The sequence below is a fragment of the Drosophila bipectinata genome, chromosome XL (assembly GCF_030179905.1).
Source record: "Drosophila bipectinata strain 14024-0381.07 chromosome XL, DbipHiC1v2, whole genome shotgun sequence".
In the NCBI taxonomy this organism is placed as follows: Eukaryota; Metazoa; Arthropoda; class Insecta; order Diptera; family Drosophilidae; genus Drosophila; species Drosophila bipectinata.
In genome coordinates, this window is record NC_091734.1 from 2,597,460 (window position 1) to 2,617,369 (window position 19,910).

Here is a 19,910-nt window from a genome sequence, read left to right on the forward strand (position 1 = left end):
GCAGCATTTTGTTATTGCATATTTGTGTGTGTGTGTCTCCATTATTTATTTTATTCGTCCTTGAAAGAACGTCCTTCATCGAATCCCCACTTTCCCCCCAAAAAAAAAACCTCCCAAAAATTTGTAAAAATAAAAATATAAACAATACGTGTGATTCGAATTAGAATTGAAAGCTAATTAATAAATAATGCAAGCAAATGCAATTAAGCTAAATAGGTTCAAAGGTCAACTGTTTTGGCTATATTGCTTGGTTTCTAACTTCATAATTGATTTCTCCTCGAAATCCGAAGGATACTTTTTGTGCACTCAACATGTCTCAACATGTTATACAGTTTTCTTTGTTAACGGGATATTTTCGAAAGCTTTAAAGCGAATGCTTGGAAAAAAGTCTAAAGCTCTTTTGAAAATTTTTTTCGAAATCGAAATCGTAAAATCTTTAAAGTTTTTGAAAATATCCCGAAAATATATATATATTTTTTTTTTACATAATAAGCATTTAAGTAGCAGTATTCATGTATATGGGATATATGTTCAAATTCATTTTCATTACATCATTATCATACCTATTCATTATAATATATGTATATATATATATATTTTGTTTTTTTTTGGAAAAAAACAGCAGCAATATGCTTTCGATATATGCGTTTATATATATATAATATCCATTATAAGTATTTTTTTGTAAATCGATCATTAAGTTATACTGTTATTTCAATTCAGAGCTAGTATTCTTGGGGTTATAACTTATAACGCATCCTATATCGGTTCTATAATCTAAGTGTCCATAAATATACACTATATACTATATATATATATATAAGTATGAATATATAAACATTTTTTTATCAGACTTAAAAATGGAGCTTACGGCTGGCGTGTGTTTTTTTTTCATAATTTTTTTTTTGTTTTTCGATTTGGGATGTGGATGTCCTTGGAATTACAAAGTATTATTATTAATAATTATTGTTGTTTTAATGGCTTGCTAGCTGGCTGTTAAATAATTTACATTATACATAGGATCGAAGTACTATATATCGGTTCAGGGTTTTTACTTTTAATGATCATCAGGCAAAACTAGTGAAGTCTTCACTCTACATTTTTTTTTAAGGCAAATCGCACAAGTCGGGGGTTAGCAAATATATATATATATATACCATATATATAGCATTATATATCAGGTTTGTTTCTGGGTTTTCTGTTTTTTTGAAGATGATAATGAATTAATATTTTTTTGTTTGAATTGGAAAACCTTTGCCAGAAACACCCGTTGGCTAATATTAACATTGAATTTATTTTAATATTTATATTATTTTTTAGTTAGTTTGTTTTTGACTAATTTTATTTACAGGCTTTATCTGTTTTGATTTGGATTTCTGTCAGCTATATATCTATAATAATATCTGGAATTCCTTGGGCTCACATTTTTGGTTGCTTTCTGTTTCCCTTCCTTATATATCTATGGAGGATATATATCCTCCCAATATATATATATATTTGGTTAGTCCTTTTCCCTCGATCCTTTTGATTTTTCTAGCTCTGTCCTGTCATTGCTTTCTCTCTGATTTCTTGCCTGTTTTTTTTTTTTTTAAATATTATTCATTATTGCATTTTTGTTTTTAAAAGTTATTAGAGTTTTTATTTTTCTTAGTTTTTAATTTAGCTGATCTTCTGATATATTTCTTTGGGGCTTCTTTTAACTTTCTGGAGTATTTAAGGATCACATGAGATATTATTTGCTTTTTCTTTTTAATGCTTTTGAGTTTATTTTTTAAGTTTCTTAGTATTTTTTGTCTCTTATTGTTGCTTTTTAATTTTTTTTAAGAATTTCATGAATGTTTTTTTTTTAACTCTTAATAGAAATCCTCCTTAAGATGTCCTTATTCTCCAGGATCTTTTACTTTTTTTCTCCAAAAGCTCTTTTCATATTCCCACTCTTGCCATCTCTTTTCTTTTGGCTTACTTCCCTCTCTTTCACTCACAGGCGGTACTCGTAGTGTGCCGACCGTGACCGGCGTGCTCCGGAATACCAGCGATACGGTACCCGCTGCTGATGTAGTGCCAGCCCTGATCCTCCTCCCACTCCGGCAGTTGCTCCTCCGCCCGCCCCTGATCCAGATCCCAAGGCCACTAGGCCTCCGATGTCCGCTCCCGGACTTCGCGCCAACTGAAGGGTCAGCGCCAGACGCGCCTGCTAGGAGGACGAGGCGGATGGGGAGGGCGTGCTGCCGCTGGAAACCTGACGCTGGCGGCGCTGCTGCTGCTGCTGCTGAGATTGGTGAACCGCCGGAGCCGTCATCCGGCGGGAGAGCGAGGGCAGGGGATTGGCGTCCAGATAGGCCTCCGGACTGAACCGCACCCGACTGTGCTGGGAGCCGATGGAGCCCTCTTTGGCACTCAGATAGGAGCTGTCGTCGCTAGTGAGCGAGTCGGGGGGCGTGGGATTGGTGGGCGTGCCCTGCTGGGAGGAGACGGAACCATTACCGCCCCCGCCACCGTTGTACTTCTTGAGGGAGCTGCGCAGCTTGGCGGCCGCTGAGGCGTTCACGGAGGCGGACGTGGTCGCCAGTGGAGGGGCCAGGGGCGGCTGATTCGTCTGGTATCCCATTGGCAGGACATGCTGCTCGAAGGGCAGACTCGCCGGCCGGGTGACTGCGTACTTGCTCTTTGTCATCGGCAGGGGGCTGTGGATCAGGCGATTCAATAGCTTCGGAGATCCGGCGTAGAGCTCCTGCTTGGTGGGCGGAGCCACTGCCTCCCTCTCCCTGTCCCGCTCGTAGTCCGTGTTTAGATTGAGGTTATTGTAGTCGTAGCAGAGCAGCTCCTCGTGCTCCATGAGGACGTTGGAGTTGTTGGAAACCGTGGAGGGTGTGCGTCGGTGTCCGGCCGCGCTGACGCCCATTTGTGGTACCCGGGGCGGTGGTGTCCGGGTCTGGGACACAACGGGTACTACGGGTACCACAGGTACTGGAACCTGCACCATTGGCGGCTCGTACTGGTAGTCGTAGTAGTCCGGCAGTCGGTGATTGTAGTCGTAGGAGTAGTCCGGATACGACTTGCAATCCCTCTCGTAGCTGTAGTTCAACTCTGGCCGATAGGGGAAGTAATTGGAACCTGAAAGGATAACTATTAAGATTTCTGGAGAGGATTGATGGCTTATTCCCTTACCAAAGTAGCCATTCCTGTAGTTTCCTCCATCGTTCGAGTAACTGGGTCCATTCCGGAGATAGTCCGCCGGAGCGTACAGGGGCGGAGGACCGATTCCGCCGCCCACCCGAAACTCCTCAAAGACATCCGCCTGGGGATTGGGATTTGCCGTCGTGCTGGGACTGGGATTTGGGTTCCCAAAGCTGCTGTTGCTCAGCTTGCGGCGGGGCGAGGGTGTTGGCGGATTCGTGCCGCCATATAGGTTCACCAAACCGCCTGGATTCTGGGCCACAGCTGGCGTGGACTGGGCCGGAGGTTGGTGGTGGAGAGGCAGTTGTTGCTGCTTCTGGTGGTGGTGCAACTGATGCTGGGGAGTCCTCTGAACGGGCGTGTAGTACGGCTGACTGCCGCCGATGCGTCTGGCCAGGGATGTGGGCTGAGACTTGCTAATCGTGGTCTCCATTCCCGGGAATCTGCGAGAGAAGATGGTCCGAGGATTAGGTTTTAAAATCAAGGGATTAGGCCACTCCTACCTATTTTGAGGAACCACCTTCCGGGGAGTGCTGTCCCGCTGGTTCTTCGGCTCATCCTCCAGTCGCTGCCGCTGCTCCAGTGACTCCTCCTGATCCCTGAGCTGCTGCTGCTGCGGCTGCTCTACTATGGCAGCCTCCTCCTCCTTCAGTTCCACCAGCTTGGTGGCCTTCGGTGCCGCCTTCAGAGCTGGAACTTCACTCAGCAACGTGGGATGCACTGGCGAGACATTGGACATCCGGACATCGTAGCCAGCCGCCACTCCGGCCAGCAGCGAGGCCATGTTGTACAGCAGCAGCTCAATCACGGAGAGCTTGGGCTTCCGGGCCGAGTCGCCGGCGTACAGCGTAGGCAGGGGCACGTTACTGGTGAACCGGCTGAGGAGGTACGGCGACGGCGACATGATGGGCATGTTGCTGGCTCCCGGACGCCAGTCCTCCATCTTCCCGCTGCCCTGGTAGCCTGATCGGAGGAGCAGCATTCCAATGGAGACATTCGAATCTTAGTTACTTGAGAGGTTACTTAAGGGGGTGGGTGTGGGGATTAAAGAGGGGGTGTTTTGGGGGAAACACTAGTAACCGCAGGCAACACCGCACCATACCATCCCGGAACCAGGATCAGGACCTAAACTTTTTCTTGGAGGTTAGGTTTTTAATGCACTGAGAGAAAAAATACTTAAAAGAAATCAACTTTAAAAACTTAACTTAAAAAATAAATTATTAAAAACTGTTCTGATTTGTCTTTAGTTGTTTTTTTTTTGTTTTTATTGTCAAGTTTTCGTTTCTAGATTTATTTTTTAATTTTTTTTTTGGGTTCGGGTTCAAGCTCTACCCAAAAAAAAAAAAAGAATAAAAAATTAATATACAAAGTACATTATTTGAAATGAAATCGAAAAAGTAAACGTAAAATGAACAAAATCATTAACTGAATATATATATATATATATATATAATTTATAAATATACAATTTGAAGAATTTTACATAAAAATAATACAAAAATTAATCCATTTTTTTGTGGTTTTTCTTTTTTATAATCATTGTTTCTTTTTTTTTTTTTGATCACAGGTTTTTTTTTGCATAAATAAATTAATTGGGAAACCCGATTGCATAATAAAAAAAAAATATTTTAAATAAAACTGTGTTCAAAATACCAAATGGAGTGCAATTATCAGAAATCTGGATACAGAATTGTTTAGTTTTCGAAAGAAAAAATTAAAAAAGAACAAAAAAATAGAAAGATTTTTCAAAAAATAATAATATATCCTAAAAAAACTAAAAACTTAGTTCAACTAAGATATAAATTTTATATTTTAATAATGTCCGGAGGCGAGTCTCAAACACTATAATCTTAAAAGATATGGTTTTATTTTTCAACTTTTACATATTTCTTTATATGGTTTAGTTGAATATTTATGGTTTTATTTAGCCACTTAGGCTACTCATGCACATTTTTTGGGTAAAAGTTTTTGTTAGTTTATCGTCGATTTGTATATATCTCCATATATATATTTTGCTTCAGGACCAAATCACTGGACTAATTGGGCAATTATCTGGTAAATTATTGCATTCGTTAGGAACAATTCGGTTAAAAAAACGTTTTCAATTGTAGTTTCTTTTTTGTTAGATTGGTTTGTCCTTCGTTGGGAAGTCCTTGTGGGGTCCTTGGCTGCTGTCTGTAACTTTGCTTAGTTTAGGGTTTTAATATAAAACAATGGGCCAACTCCAACAGCAGCTAAGCAGGATCTAACATGATCTGAAGTGATTAAACAAGTTCGAGCATGATCTGACAAGATCTAAAAAGTTTCAACATGATCTGACGTGATCTAACAAGTTCGAGCATGATCTGACAAGATCTAACAAGTTTCAACATGATCTAACAAGTTTCAACATGATCTGACAAGATCTAACATGATGTAACAAGTTCAAACACGATCTAACACCTCTCCAATTGCTCGCAGGACTGCGTCTGCTTCTTCTTGCTCTTCCGCTTCATCGATCCATGATCCGTCTGGTAGGGATCTATGGCCACGAAATCCGCACCGGACACACCCATGCCCGCCATATTGTGCTCCGCCAGCTTGCTGTAGTTCTTCTTCTTGTGGGAGCGCGTGAAGAGATTCAGGAGGGACTGGATCTTGCTGGTGGACCGATGATGATGCGGATGATGGTAGTGATGATGGTGCGAGTGATTCGGTTCGTTGGGCGTCTCCACGGACTTGGACTTGGTGATCTGCTTGGGGCGTTGCTTCTTTTGGTTTTTGGTGTGCTGGCGCTGCTCCTCGGCCAGCAGGTTCTCCTTCATTCGGATCACATCCGGATGCGGTTGGACGTCCAGCATTCGCCGGTTGGTCAGGATCGAGTTCTCCTGTATGTGATAGCCGCCGACGCCGTTCAGGGCATCTACGCCCGTGGGTCCCGACGAGGCGGACGTGGAGGCCGAGTGCGAGGAGGATGACAGCGACGGAGAGGTGGAGCGGTAGGTGGCGAAGCTAATGGAGGTGTTCGGCTCCTCGAAGCTGACACTCTGAAAGGTCACCGAGCTCTTGCGCGAGGTGGTGGAGTTTTGGCGCACTTGCTGAGGCTCCTTCTCCGTCGTTGAGGCTTCTCCTTCGTCCTCATCCTCGTCCTCGTCGTCCAGCTCTTGGCCCACATCCAATGGTTCACCTTCCTGCCGCGTGAAGAAACAGTGCCGCGGAAACTGTGAGCCCGAGGCGTTCCGATGGAAGCGTCCACCGCCCTCGAAGGCCTCCTCCGCATCCTCGTAGTCCCGCGCCATCGTCAGCCTCGTGCTAGAGCTGTACATGGTGAGATCCCCGCTCGACTTGGAGTTGACCCGCTTGCCGCTGGCGTGGATCTTCTTCACCACGTCCCGGTAGAAGGCATGATCGTACGTATTGTTGTCGTCCGAGGATCGCTGGGGCAGCTGGTAGGCGGGTGTCAGGGCCAGGCTGATGGAGGGCGGCGGATACAGTAGCTGCTGGTTGCCACCCGGATTCCCTCCAACCATATTGCTCTGGCAGTTGGTGGTGGTGCTGCAGCTGCTATTGCTGTCCAGCGAGTGCTTCTTACGGCCCACGGCCGGACTATTGCCCAGACTGCCACCGAATCGGGGCACACCCGAGGATCCGGACGACAAATGATTCCCGCCACTGGGCTTGAGAAAGGGGAAACAGCCCATTGGCCCGGTGACCGTATCCGTTTCCGAGCTATCGTCGGAGATCGTTAACGTGGGATGATGATGATCGAGACCGTATTCCTGGCTCCGCGCCCGATGATAGAGCTTGTTCTGGCTGCTGTTGGAGTTCATTCCATTGGCTAGTGATGCGTTCGAGTTAGTTTGGCTGAGGTTGTTATTGTTACTATTATTGTAGCTATTATTCTGATTACTATTATTATTATTATTATTATTATTCTGATTATTGTTATGATTAATAATATTATTTTGTTGATTGTTGTTGTTGTTGGCGGAGTGACTTATGTTGTTGTTGTTGTTGTTGGAGGAGGAGGTTGTGGTGGTGGTGGTGGTGGAGTTGTTGATTGAGTTGTTGGTGATGTGGTTGTTGTTGTTGTTGTTGTTGGTCAAGTGGTGGATGGATTGTCCCGTTAGAAAATATGGTATACCTGTACCGGCTCCACCAACCACAGCGGCAACGACACCACCACACAATGCTCCCAAATTTGCTGGCGGCGTTAGTTGTTGTTGTTGCTGCTGTTGTTGTTGTTGTTGCAATTGTTGTTGCTGCTTCTTGTCCAGATTGGGAGCACTCTTACTGAAGCTGGAGTGGGTGGAACTCTGGGCTGGCCACTCGGGCAACTGGCTGCCGCCCAGCTGATTGGGGAGCAGGGATCTCTCACGCTGGTGCATCGTCGAGGGGCCCCAGGTCTTGCCCTTGTGCCCATCGGTTACTGGTTTTTATTTTTTTATATTTTTAATTTTTAAAACATAATTGGAAAAAAATAAAAAGAGAAAAACAAACAAAAGAAAACAAAAAATCCAATTAATCTAAAAATTAATCAATAAAAAATAAGAAAACTTAAGAATAAGACTAGAAATAATAGAAATAATCTGGCATTGTCTACATTCCTCAGCCATGACCAGGATCACCTGTTTTGGGCTACACCGATGGCCTCATTTCGCCTCCTAATCTTATCTCAGTCTTCAGTCTAATTAAGTCCCCAATGGTGTAGTGCACTTCAAGATGATTAATTGAAAGTACAGTGCGTTTCATAAAAATATTTTTTATTATTTGGGGCCTATAATATTTGGATTTATTCAATTTCAAAGCTTAAAGGTGTTAATTTTCCAAGTAATAATACAATTTTAAGCTATTTTTAAATAATAACTGGCCTTCTTACCAAAAAGGTGCTAATTATGGTAGTTTTTAGGCCAGCAAGGTCATACTGGTTAGAGTTTGGAGAAACGGTCTCATTGAAAATGCTTCAAACATGAAGTTAAGGGCTTAAGAAAGCTTGAAATAGTTTCAAGGAAAGTAAATATATTTATTTTCAAATAATAACCTGATTTCTTACCAAAAACGTGCTAATTATGGTAGTTTTTGGGCCAGCAAGGTCACACTGGTCACGATTTTAAGAAACGGTCTTATAGCACATGACTCAAAGATGGAATTAGGGGCTTTGGAGGGCTTTGAACAGTTTAATTGGAACCTAAAAGAGGTTTTCCTACCTAAAAGGTGCTAATTATGGTAGCTTTTAAGAAAGCAAGGTCATACTGGTTAGAGTTTGAAGAAACGGTCTTACAGAAAATGCATTAAACACCTAACGAAGAGCTTTACAGGCCTTGAAATGCAAATATTGTCTCACCAGATAGTTCAACACAAAAAGAGACAACCTCTACCTTATAAATTAGAATTACCTTAGTGATAATCTTAATATAAGCCCTGATGATAATGTAATGACCGCACTGCACCCTGGCTAGTGACTCACCTAGGCATTAGTTAATCTCTAACTAATCTTATGAACTCGGGCTAATCCCAGACTAAACGTACACGTCAATGAGATAACGGACCAAGGCCCCTTAAAGCTAAACCAGCCTCCTAATGGAGGAGATACTCACGTGCCACAATGCGCAGTCCAGAGAGGGAGGGCGATCCGGGCTGCTCCGCCTTGTCGCGTACGGCCGTAATGGTGTGCCGGAAGCCCGTGGGCAGGGATATTTGTAAAGGAGGTTTATGCTGCAACAAGATAATGAAATGAATAATATTTTTAAGAGAGATTATCTCTAAAATATAGTTACCTTTTTGACCTTTTTGGGTTTTCGCTTTGAGGGCACTGGCTGCATCATCACCAACTCCCTTTCGATCAGTTCCATTTCGCGTTCCCGCAGATTTTGCTCCTGGATCTTCAGGAGAGTCGCCTTCTCGCGCTGCTCGTTTTGCACCCTCAGCAGCTGTTCCTCCTTGTTGCGCAATTCCTGTCGATAAACCAAACAAGGATTAAGCATCAGTTTCTCATAAAGGACTAAAGATCTAACTAGAAACGAGGAACTATTGAACTAGAAACCATGCAGCAGCATAAGTAGGGCAATGGGTGTGTGTGTGTGTAAGGGCGGAGGGCAGTAGTTCATCCAATCAAAAGAATATATAAACAAACGGGGGGAAGAACTCATAGCAACTCATAGAAAGGATAACGCAACGAAAAACGCAAGGAAATCAAGGAGACCTGTTGGACGCGCTTACCTCTTCGATGGTTTGGAAACGCTTTTCGTTTTTTTTGGAGAAGAAAGTATAAACGAAATTATTAGAATTTTTTTTATCAACGACCGTGAGAGAGAAGGACCGGGAGGAGAAGGATGAAATGGAATGGTTTTCGTTGAAGAGAGAGAACGGCTTAAGGCCAACGATCTAGATTCTAGAGGAACTCTAAACCCGACATCCGGAATACAGAGACATGGGATACCTTTTCTTTTTCGCGCAGATCGTGCAGCACCTCGGCGATCTCCTTCTTCCAGCACTCCTGCATGTAGTGGAAGGACTCTTGCGGCGTCAGCGTGAACTTGGAGTGAGCGATGCTCTCCAGTTGCTTGAGTATCTCCTTGAAACCAGGTCGCTTGTGTGGATCCGTTTGCCAGCAGCCTGTCGAGAGAATTTTTTGAATAAAAACTGAAAGAGAAATCTTTGGAGAATTAAACTCACTCTTCATGAGAGCTCCCCAGGTTTCGGGGCAGGTTTTTGGTATCGGCAGCGTCAGCGTATTGACAGCCACGCCATAGGCCACGGACAGGGGATCGAATCCCTTGTAGGGCGTCTCGCCGGTAATCAGTTCCCAGAGCAGCACACCATAGCTCCAAACATCCGATGATCTATAGAATTCATTGATAAAATGCCATTATTTGTGATTTCTGTTATTGGACACCAAGAGGGGCTATTTGTTGATAAACAAATCACCCTCCTCAACTTACTTGGAGTACGTGCTGACACTGATCACCTCGGGCGGCATCCAGGCATACGTGCCCGCCGCACTCATCCGCTGCGTGTTGTACATCTCCCTGGCGAGGCCAAAGTCCGTGATCTTCAGCGTCTTCTGCTGCAGATGATTGTCCTCGATGGCCTCGTAGATGAGCACATTGGAGGACTTGAGGTCACGGTGTATGATCGACATGGGCGCCTCATTGTGCAGATAGTTCATGCCGCGTGCTATTTGGATCGCCCAGTTGACAAGGACATCGGGTGGGATCTTGCCGGCCAGTATGCGATTCAAGCTGCCACCACGGGCGTATTCCATCACCAGGCAGAGCTTCGTCTTGAGGCAGACACCGCGCAGGGCGGCGATGTTCTTGTGCTTGAGGGCCCAGAAGAGTTTCGCCTCCTGGAGGACATTGTCGCGCATCCGTTGCATGTCATCCTCGCCCGTTTGGTGGGCTATCTTGATGGCCACCTCCTCGCCATCGTAGAAGCCGCGATGCACTTTACAGAAGCCCCCCGAGCCGATCACCTCCTTGATGTCCAGCTCCTCGTAGTCGATCTCATGCGGCTGGATGTCACCGATGGCCGAGGGTACGTTCAGCTGGAGTGGATCCTGGTCGGTGACAAAGTCCTTGGGAAATACACCCACCTGGGAATAACAGAGTCTATGAGTATTCGTGCCATTCAGAGGTTGTTAACCCAGATCCCCGCATGCGTTTCCCCATTGACTCACAAACTGGAAGTCGGGGTACTAAGCTCAGGTTACTAAACATCCAATTGTTTTGATTTCCACTTCGATTTGATGAATTAATCATTGACGGGAGGGGGGGGACTGGGTAATTGATATAGTTACCTTATCGCCGATCTTGCCCGTCCACCAGCCGACATCGCCGGACACCTCGCTATCGGTGGACAGTACGATGACTATCTGGCCGCGCCTGAGGTTGAGCTCGTCCTCGCCCTGGGCATCGTAGTCGTAGAGGGCCGTCCACAGGCTGCCATTGCCCACGTCCGTGTCATCCAGACCGTTGGCCGGCTCCTGAAGGTCCTGCAGTTGCTGGTCCAACTTTTGGCCCTGCTCCTCGCTAATGGGGAGCATGGCTATTGCTCCTGATGGGTCTTCTGCTCCAACTCCGTATCCTTTTCGTGTGATATCCTTGGGTTGGAAGCGAAACGATGTGTGGCAGGCGGTGACATCAAAGGTTCACATACGGCGACATCGACGACGAATGGCGCCTTCCGCCCCCAAGATCCAGATCCAAACGTCTTTGTTATTATAATACGATGATGATCCGCTCTTGTTGTTACTGTTGTTGGTTTTTTTCTTTTTTTTGTGATAAAAAAAAGCTGCAAGGAGAAATGTGGGAAAGGGTGGGGGAGCGCACGGACGGCCGGGCGGGCAGGCGGGTGGTTTGGTTTCAGTTTCAGTTTCTCAGATACTTAGCTTCCCCTGCCCCTCCGCCAAGATCGCGGAGAGTGGAGGGGGGGGTCGTCATTCAGTACTCACGGATTGTGCAAGACGGTGAGACGGCGATGTTACGGCCGATGAGGACGTCTTTTAATGACCAACGCAAACGCAAACGAAATCCAAATCCGTCCGAGAAATCAGACAACACGATACAAAACACACACACACACTGACACAGAACACACCATTGTGGCTCCGCTGCTGCTGCTGCTGCTACGGCTGCTGCTACTGCTGCTGCTGGTAGTGCAGTCGCTGTTTGTGTTGCTGTCGACGTTGCTATATCCGTATCCGTATCCTGATATCCCTACCGATCGGTTCGTACTGCTTCTCGCTGGCCGTGTATTGATTTTCGTTTCCGCATATGTTTTTAAAACATAGCCCAATAAAAAAAACTAGAGTTGTTCAAAAGCGGAACCAGTTCGCACTGGAACTGGTCTTTGGACCGAGCAGTGCAACTGGTTCCGCAGCGGAACAGCTTTCGATAGCTCACCGTGGCCCTGGTTTTAAAATTCATTTAATTAGATTAAGAGATTACTATTACTTGAAATATTAATTAAATTCCTATTTAAATTTCTTAAAGATTTTTATAGTTTTTCTAATAGCTGATAGCTATGATGTTTTTGGTCTGAATATAATAGAAAATCTTCTAATAGTGTTGGGTAATCTTTAATTTTTGGTTGGTCCTTATCGATAAGCATTTATCGATTAGTCGTATGTGGCGCGGATTTTTAAATGTTATACATATATATTAGAATACATTTTATTTTGAAAATAGATAGGTGTATTATGTTTCTTCATATATATTTCTGATAGATCTAATATCTAAGCCATAAAATACAAGCATTTAGACTCTGTTCTTTGGGGATTTTAAAAATATTCTTTAAAAAAAACGTTCAAAAGCTATCTCCTTAACCTATACATGTCTCTGGAAATCCTTCAGACTTGTTTGATGAAAATCCCATTTTCTTGGTAATTTCTCTTCCTTTTTTTTCTATAAATTACCTTATGGAGTATTTTTTTAAAATCACGTTGCAAATGAAATGTCACTGTCATATGTTTTCCGTTGTGACTTTTTAGCGATTTCGTGCTGCGCATGTTTTGTGCAGAAAAATGGGCGGGGGAGGGTAATGAATGGCAGGGGGGGGCGTGGGCAGGGGCCAGGGGCCAGGGACCAGGAGGCAGAAGGATACCGTTACAGCTGCTGTTGCACCGCCAGACGTATCCCTTCGTGTCCTATCCCGTCCGCTGTGTATCCTCGCCATCCATCTCCCCCAACCCTCGCCCGGCATCAGCTCTCTCGCCATCCTCTCCAATTTGGTGTCCTTCTCTCTACCGCTCCCTGTTCTCTCTCCGGTACTGAATCTCAATCAGAATCTCATCGGGCGTTCGCCACGCGCCCTTGTCTGAGTGGGTGGCTGGGTGGATGGGCGGTGGTGGTGACCGGGTGGTTGCTGGTCCTCAATGGGTGGGTGGATTTTGCTTCGCAGGCCATGTGTTTTGTAAATCAGTACCCGCTCCACCACCGCGTAGCCCGCAGCAGCCCTTCGCTGTGCTGGGCTTCGGCAGGACTCGGTTCGGGTCGTGTCCTTTCGGCTGCTGCGCTGCCATCACCCGATGGTCCAGCGCCGGCAGAACACACTGACATGGGGTTTGAGATTTTTCTTTAAAAAAAATTATGTTTTTTATAAAATAATTATGTTAGTTTAGGAAATATTTGTTCTTTAGGGGTATAACAATAAGGTCCTTAATTGCCTTAAATAATTGTACTTTAAGGTTGGGCTTTAAAAAAAACAGTTCTTGAAATATTCAAAAAAATAAAAAAATTAATAAATATTTACTTTAATTAAAATCGGAACGCCCTCCTCCTCGCTTCTCATAGGTTGCACTTAAGCAGCCGAGAATTTTATTATTTTTTTGTGTTTTAAGATTATTTTTTTTTTGTTTTTTTTTTATTATTGTTGTGATTTTAATTAAAATAATAGTGCCCTCCTCCTCGCTTCTCATAGGTTGCACGTAAGCAGCCCAGAATTTTATTATTAAAATGTGTTTTAAGCTTAATTGTTGTTTTTGTAGTGATGTTGTTTCTGTAGTGTTGTTGTTTCTGAAGTGTTGTTGTTGCTGTAGTAATATTGTTGTAGTGTTGTTTTAGTTGTAGTCCTTTTGTTGTAGTAGTATTTGTTGTAGTATTGTTTTTGTTGTTGTTTTTATTTTTCTGTTGTTGTTTTAGTGTTGTGATTGTTGCTGTTGTTGTGTTTGTTGTGTTGTTGTTGTAGTTGTAGTGTTGTTGTTGTAGTGTTGTTGTTTTTGTGGTGTTGTTGTTGTAGTGTTATTGTTGTAGTGTTGTTGTTGTTGTAGTTTTGTTGTTGTTGTTGTTGTTTTAGTGTTGTTGTTGTTGTAGTTTTGTTGTTGTTGTTGTAGTTTTGTTGTTGTTTTAGTGTTGTTGTTGTTATAGTGTTGTTTTTGTTGTTGTTGTTTTTGTTGTTGTTGTAGTGTTGTTGTTGTTGTTGTAGTGTGGTTGTTGTTGTAGTGCTGTTTTTGTTGTTGTTGTTCTTGTAGGATTTTAGTTGTTGTAATATTGTGGCTTTAGGGTTGTTGTTGTTGCTTTAAAGTTCGTTTTTATTTTTTTTTTCAAAATTTTTGCCTAAAAACCTCGTTGGCTGCCGTTTTTGTTTCTTGAATTTCAACCGGAAACAGCAGCCCAAAAGTAGGCAATACTTTTAGAAAAATTCAAAAAATATTCAAAATAAAGAAAATGTCCTTAAAGAGAGGTCTTAGATATCCTTGAAAAATTTTAAATTGTACTCAAAATTAATCAAAAATTTTTGGTGAGACCTCAGCCAACTGTGCAGGACCTCGGGTCCCGGCATCGTCGGCTGCTGTCGTGACCGTAGCCGTGGCCGTGTTTCGAGCCGCTGCCGCAGCCGGAGCTGGTGCCGGAGCCTGAGCCGGATCCGGAGCCTGGAGGTGGCCAGGACCGAGCAGAGCGGACCAGAACTGAGTGGCACTGCACGGCTGCTGCTCGCACGGGAGCCACGCTGCGCTGTATCCTTGTCCGGAGAGGAGAGCCACGCGCGATTCGATTTAATTCGAGATTCGAGCCAACTCGCAGTCGGCAGAACCAGAAACAGCGGCATCACTACAACAACAACAGCAGCAAGAAGAAGAGGAGTAGAATCGGCAGAAGTAGCAGAAGGCAGCGGCAGTGGCAGGCAGCAGCAGTGGCAGTGGCAGCGGGCAGTGAAAGCAGATTTAGTAAAGTAAAGGCAGCTCAGTTTCGCGCAAGATTTCAACGCAAGTCGTGCCACTTTCGTCGACGCCATTCAGCGGCAATCGCGGCGTGCGCAGCGCCGGACGGACTGCACGTAAGAAATCCGGAATCCGGAACGTAGCCGAAAAAAAGAGAAATACAAAAGAAAAAAAAACGGCAAATAAACCACAAAAATAATAAAATAAATAACAAAAAAATTAAGAAAGAAATTTCAAAAACTCGCACTACAAAAAATTAAAGAAAAATTATAAAATTTCCATTCAAAAAAATAAGAAAATAAAAACCAAATATCCTTGCCGCTGTCCAACAAAAAAAAAAATTAATTTTTTTTTCTCGCCGCGTGCGCGCTTGTAACTGTGTTAGTGTGTGTTTTGTGTGTGTGTGTGCGTTCTTGTCTCGCTGTGCGTGTGTGTGTGTGCGGGTGTGATTTTGCGCTCGTGTGTGTGTGTGTGCCTGAGTGTGTGTGGGTGCGAGTGTGTTTCGTTATTTTCGTGATTTTTTTTTTTGTATTTTTTTTTCGGCGTTTCATTAATCCTTGGCTAACACCAAAAAAAAAAAAAGCCAAGGCAACAACAAAAATATATAGAAATAATGAAATAATAAAGAAAGAAATAAGAAACAAAACAACAAGCGCACAAGCAAAATATAAAAAATATATATATAGAAGTTATTAAAAATAAAAGAAAGAAAATGAAAAGCTAGTAGAATATATAATTAAAATTTGAATTAAGTTTATCAAACGAAACGCACAACTAAAAACGCCAAAAAATAATAACAAAACAATCCAAAAGCTCAATCTTTATTTCTGAGGAAATTGTAAGTAAATATTATAATTTTAAATAATAATTATTAAGTATTTTAGAATAGGATCTTAAGAACCAAACTTAAACCAATCTAGAGATTTAATTTGTTTATATTTTGTGCTCAAAAGTAGGCAATGTTTTGTGGTAAATCTTGATTTTTAAAGAACCTTAAGCCATATCCTTGCAGACACCCCAACTAAACGGAAAGATCACCCCAGCCACAAAACGATTATTTAATCTATAGTTTCCTTGACACTATTTCCCCCCCTTTTTTTTGGCTTTTGTTGCAGAAGAATAACTGTAAAAATGAGATGGAGGCGGCACACACACACACACACACATGGTTATATATTTTATAAGGATATATAATATATTATATATATATAGAGAGACATAAATCCATGTAATGCTGTTGCCTGGCCTCTAAAATGGCTGCCACTGCCTCTGGCTCTGTCGCCCAGCTGCTGGTAGCAGCGCTGTCGACGCCGGCAGCGTGGTAAGCAGCGCGCAAGAAGTTGAGGTTATGTCTGCGCCGCAAAATGTGCTGCTGCTGCTGCTGCTTGGCTTGGGATCCAAAAATACTAAATATATACATATATACAGTATTATACATATATGTATGTGTGTGTATATGTCTGTGTGTTAAAGCTAAGAAACCCCCCTTTCCTACCAAAAAAAAAAAAGAGGCATTTCTGCGAATGCTGCTTTCGCTGCCCTTGGCATGGAAATGCTGCCTCTGCCGCTGCCACTGCCACTGCCGCCCCTTTTTGGTTTTTTTTTTGTTTTTTTGGATGGGCGTGCCAGTCAGTCAGCCACCTAAAAAGGATACTCGGCTGTGTCTTTGTCCTTGCCCATGCAAACGCCTCGGCTGGGGTCTGAGGCGGTTGGATGACCTAGCCCTATTTTTGGCCATTACGGAGTCAACTGCTAGCGACGCTGCTGCTCAGTTGCAGCGCTGCTAGCAGAGCAGCTTCCCACTTCTTAGTATTTTCTTTTTTCTGTTTTTGTTGTTGTTGTTGATTCTTTTGCAAGAAAGTAAGTCCTTTTGGGCAAGAAGTGGCCACCAAAAAATTATCCTGGATAAACTAGCAGGGAAATGAGCAGTCAGACTCATAAAAATAAATACTAGGAATGTACATAGAGGATATTTTGGGTTTTTTTTTAACTTAAGATTTATATTGTCTTTTTATACCCTTGCAGAGGGTATTATAATTTTGTCCAAAAGTGTGCAACGCAGTGAAGGAGACATCTCCGACCCTATAAAGTATATATATTCTTGATCAGGATCACCTCCTGAGTTGATATGAGCATGTCCGTCTGTCCGTCTGTCCGTCTGTCCGTCTGTCTGTCCGTCTGTCTGTCCGTCTGTCTGTCTGTCCGTTTCTACGCGAACTAGTCTCTCAGTTTTAAAGCTATCGTCTTGAAACTTTGCACACACCCTTCTTTCCTTTGCACGCAGTATATAAGTCGGAACGGCCCGGATCGGCCGACTATATCCTATAGCTGCCATATAACTGATTGATCGGAAATGGTATAACTTTGGTGTTTTTAGAGTTAGAGAGTTCAAATTTGACAAGAGAGCTATTTTTGGCAAACCATTACGACATGCCAAATTTCATAAGGATCGGCCGACTATATCTTATAGCTGCCATATAACTGAACGATCGGAAATGACCCAACTTTCGTGTTTTTGAAGATAGAAAGCTGAAACTTAATACAGATTATATTTTTGGCCAGATGATCCAACCTACCAAATTTCATTAGGATCGGCCGACTATATCCTATAGCTGCTATATAACTGAACGATCGGAAATGACCCAACTTTTGTGTTTTTGAAGATAGAAGTTTGGGTAAATTTTAGGTTTCGTTTTTGTATTATAATAAATTGGGTAATATTATCATATTCTCATAAGGATCGGCCAACTATATCCGATGTTTGCGATATATATCCGGTTTTAACTGCAAGGGTATATAAACTTCGGCTCCGCCCGAAGTTAGCTTTCCTTTCTTGTTATGAAGTATTTTTGTTAAGAAATAAATTTTTTAAAGGGGTTATTTATGGTATTTATAAGGATTGTAACATTTTTGAGACTTTCTGGGTTTCATTTCCTTTATAAGTTAGACAATAAATCTAAAATTAATTAGAAAACCATAATAATACCAAAGATTATTAATAGTACTAATAATCCCACCATTGTCTTGCTATTTCTATTTACATAATACTATTTCTAATATTTTAAAAATACTAGAAATGATTAAACGTACTAATAATACCACTAAGCTCTTACTATTTACAAGGATTATATGCTTCATTTTATTTTAAAAATTAAAAAAAATGCCTATTTCTTAATTTTGTTTTAAATATTTCCTTTTTGTTAACTAATATTTTTTAAGAAAATATTTATTAATACTGTATTACTAAATTTTACTTTACAGAACACCAACTAAGTAGTCCAAACAACAAATACTCCAACGCGACATTTTACTGTTAAGCTCTAGAGATATTAGATAGAAACGGTCTTAAGACGAAATGCCAACGAATTGAGGCCGAATTGAGGCAAGCGGGAACAATGAAGTCCTGGACTCCACATCTATATCCCCTATATCCGTGTCCATGCCCTGATTCGTCCTCCTCCGTTGCCATGACAGCCACTTTAGTGCAACGGCTGTGCCTTTGATATTGAATTTAAATTCAAGGCACTGGAGAATCAGGAAAAAACGTAAGGATCGTTAGTGACGAGAGCCAGAGTCTATAGCTTAAAAATAAAATAAAACCAAATAAGGGGAGCCCCCCTTTGACGCGGCGCCTCTGCTTGGCGCAATGCAAGCGAACAGCAGCCGCTCCAACTTAAGCGCACAATCCTCGGGTACGCCGTCGACCTCAACGATCTCCTCGTCGCAGGGAAAGGTGAGTGGACTCCAAAAAAAAATATTAGTTATTAAGGGTTAGTTTAAGAAATGATATACAGTGTTTATTTTAGATTTTATTAATTTTTAAGGGAGTATTTTATTCTCTAAGTGAAAGGTTCTAATAACTGCTTGGATAACAAGACCTTTGAAGCTAAATTTTCTTAAAAAAAAAGGTTTTTTTTTATTTAAAAATAATAACCTTAAATACATATAATAATTTTCTAAATTTTTAAAGCCTTTATTTTAATAAAAATCTCAATATTTGCCAAAGTAGCTTCCTTTTATGATAAAAATTAATCATACGCCCTGTGGGTCAGCTATTAGAGTTTTAGGTTTAAAAACTTGAAGTTCTTAAACTTATAACTTAAAAAAAACCTCAATAAAATATATATAAAATCTATATTAAGGGGATAGGTGTACTTTTCTCTTAAAAGAACTTGCTTAAATATTTTGTGTCTTAATTGTACCCTTTAAAGAAATATTTTCTCTCCCTTCCCTTTCATAAAACGACAGAGTATTTATTATTGTATTTTATTAATTTCCTTTATGTATATTTACTTTTCCTTTGCTTTTCAATGGAAATGGCTTTATGCTTTTTCACAAATTCATGGCTGCAATTATGCTGTCTTTATGGAATGTATGTTTATTGACTGCAATTAAATATATGGCTCCCAACTGTCTGTCATCGAAGCCTGCCAGCCTGCCTGCCTGCCTGCCATCTTTCCTCCTTCCACTTGATGTCCTTGAAAACAACCATTCAACCACCCACCCACCCATTCACCCACTCACTCACATACAACTCAAATAGATCCCAATTCGATCTGGGCCAAAAAGATTCGCATTCGTTTTCGATTCGAATTCCCTTTGGAAAATCGCTTTCAGTTCGAGTGAAATTTTATTTGACAACTCGCTTCCTTCGTTGTCGTTGTGCCCATGGGAGGGGTGTTGGGGGGTCCTGTTGGGGGGTTGGGTAGGGGGTCTGGCTGGGTCCCATTTCCGCTTTCAATTTGTTTGGCGTTTGGCCAGGGGTGTGGTGTGTTGTGTTGTGCCACCATCCCCCCCCACAAGCCCCCTTGTGGGAGTATCTGTGTTCTTTCAAAAGATGGCTGGTTGGTGGCATAAATGTAACTGAGAAACTGCATCCGTTGGATGTCAATCGCACCGGGTCTGCCATAAATGCTACTCCTTGGTTTTGTCTTTATTTAAATGTTGTTCTATACTTAACTTAATACTTTACTTAATGACTTAGTTTTAGTATTTATTTGCTTCCTTTTTTAAAACTCAATCTACACATTGCTCATCAGGTTCCCATCAGAAAAAATGGACAAAAAATCTAAAAAATATTTTGTTTCAGGATTTT

The 19,910-nt window shown here is 42.3% G+C and overlaps 2 protein-coding genes across 9 annotated transcripts in view; one reads left to right on the top strand and one right to left on the bottom strand.

Moving 5' to 3' along the window:
- Nucleotides 1-1,041: 1,041 nt before the first annotated feature.
- On the bottom strand, nt 1,042-11,984 carry slpr (slipper). Of its 3 annotated transcripts, XM_017243888.3 has the most exons (11): nt 11,609-11,984; nt 10,955-11,448; nt 10,098-10,750; nt 9,832-9,998; nt 9,596-9,771; nt 9,376-9,396; nt 8,934-9,110; nt 8,754-8,871; nt 3,681-4,140; nt 3,169-3,620; nt 1,042-3,114 (listed from the first exon to the last, which is right to left on the bottom strand). In XM_017243888.3, exons 2-11 carry the CDS (start codon nt 11,198-11,200, stop codon nt 2,195-2,197), a joined length of 3,390 nt encoding a protein of 1,129 aa, XP_017099377.2. In that variant the 5' UTR covers nt 11,201-11,448; nt 11,609-11,984; the 3' UTR covers nt 1,042-2,194. The 3 variants fall into 3 exon arrangements, with proteins under 3 accessions (XP_017099377.2, XP_017099375.2, XP_017099376.2); XM_017243886.3 differs by lacking the exons at nt 1,042-3,114; nt 3,169-3,620; nt 3,681-4,140 and adding an exon at nt 4,414-7,585; XM_017243887.3 differs by lacking the exons at nt 1,042-3,114; nt 3,169-3,620; nt 3,681-4,140; nt 9,376-9,396 and adding an exon at nt 4,414-7,585.
- A 2,568-nt stretch (nt 11,985-14,552) lies between these two features.
- sdt (stardust) overlaps nt 14,553-19,910 on the top strand; it is a 71,430-nt gene continuing 66,072 nt past the window's right edge. The window contains exons 1-2 of one of the 6 annotated variants that reach the window (XM_017243875.3): nt 14,553-15,653; nt 18,077-18,548. In XM_017243875.3, coding sequence (XP_017099364.2) covers nt 18,462-18,548 — 87 coding nt within the window. In that variant the 5' untranslated portion in view covers nt 14,553-15,653; nt 18,077-18,461. The remainder of the gene's footprint in view (nt 15,654-18,076; nt 18,549-19,910) is intronic. The other 5 variants (XM_017243876.3, XM_070277002.1, XM_017243877.3 and 2 more) reach the window with 5 other exon arrangements.

Bases quoted from the DNA above. Each gene is read 5' to 3' on its own strand.
- slpr (XM_017243886.3), bottom strand. From the start codon at position 11,200: ATGCTCCCCATTAGCGAGGAGCAGGGCCAAAAGTTGGACCAGCAACTG. The intron at 9,772-9,831 runs GTGAGTTTAATT...TTCTCTCGACAG, and splicing joins CTGGGGAGCTCTCATGAAGA to GCTGCTGGCAAACGGATCCA. The intron at 7,586-8,753 runs GTGAGTATCTCC...AATAAAAACCAG, and splicing joins TGGACTGCGCATTGTGGCAC to TAACCGATGGGCACAAGGGC.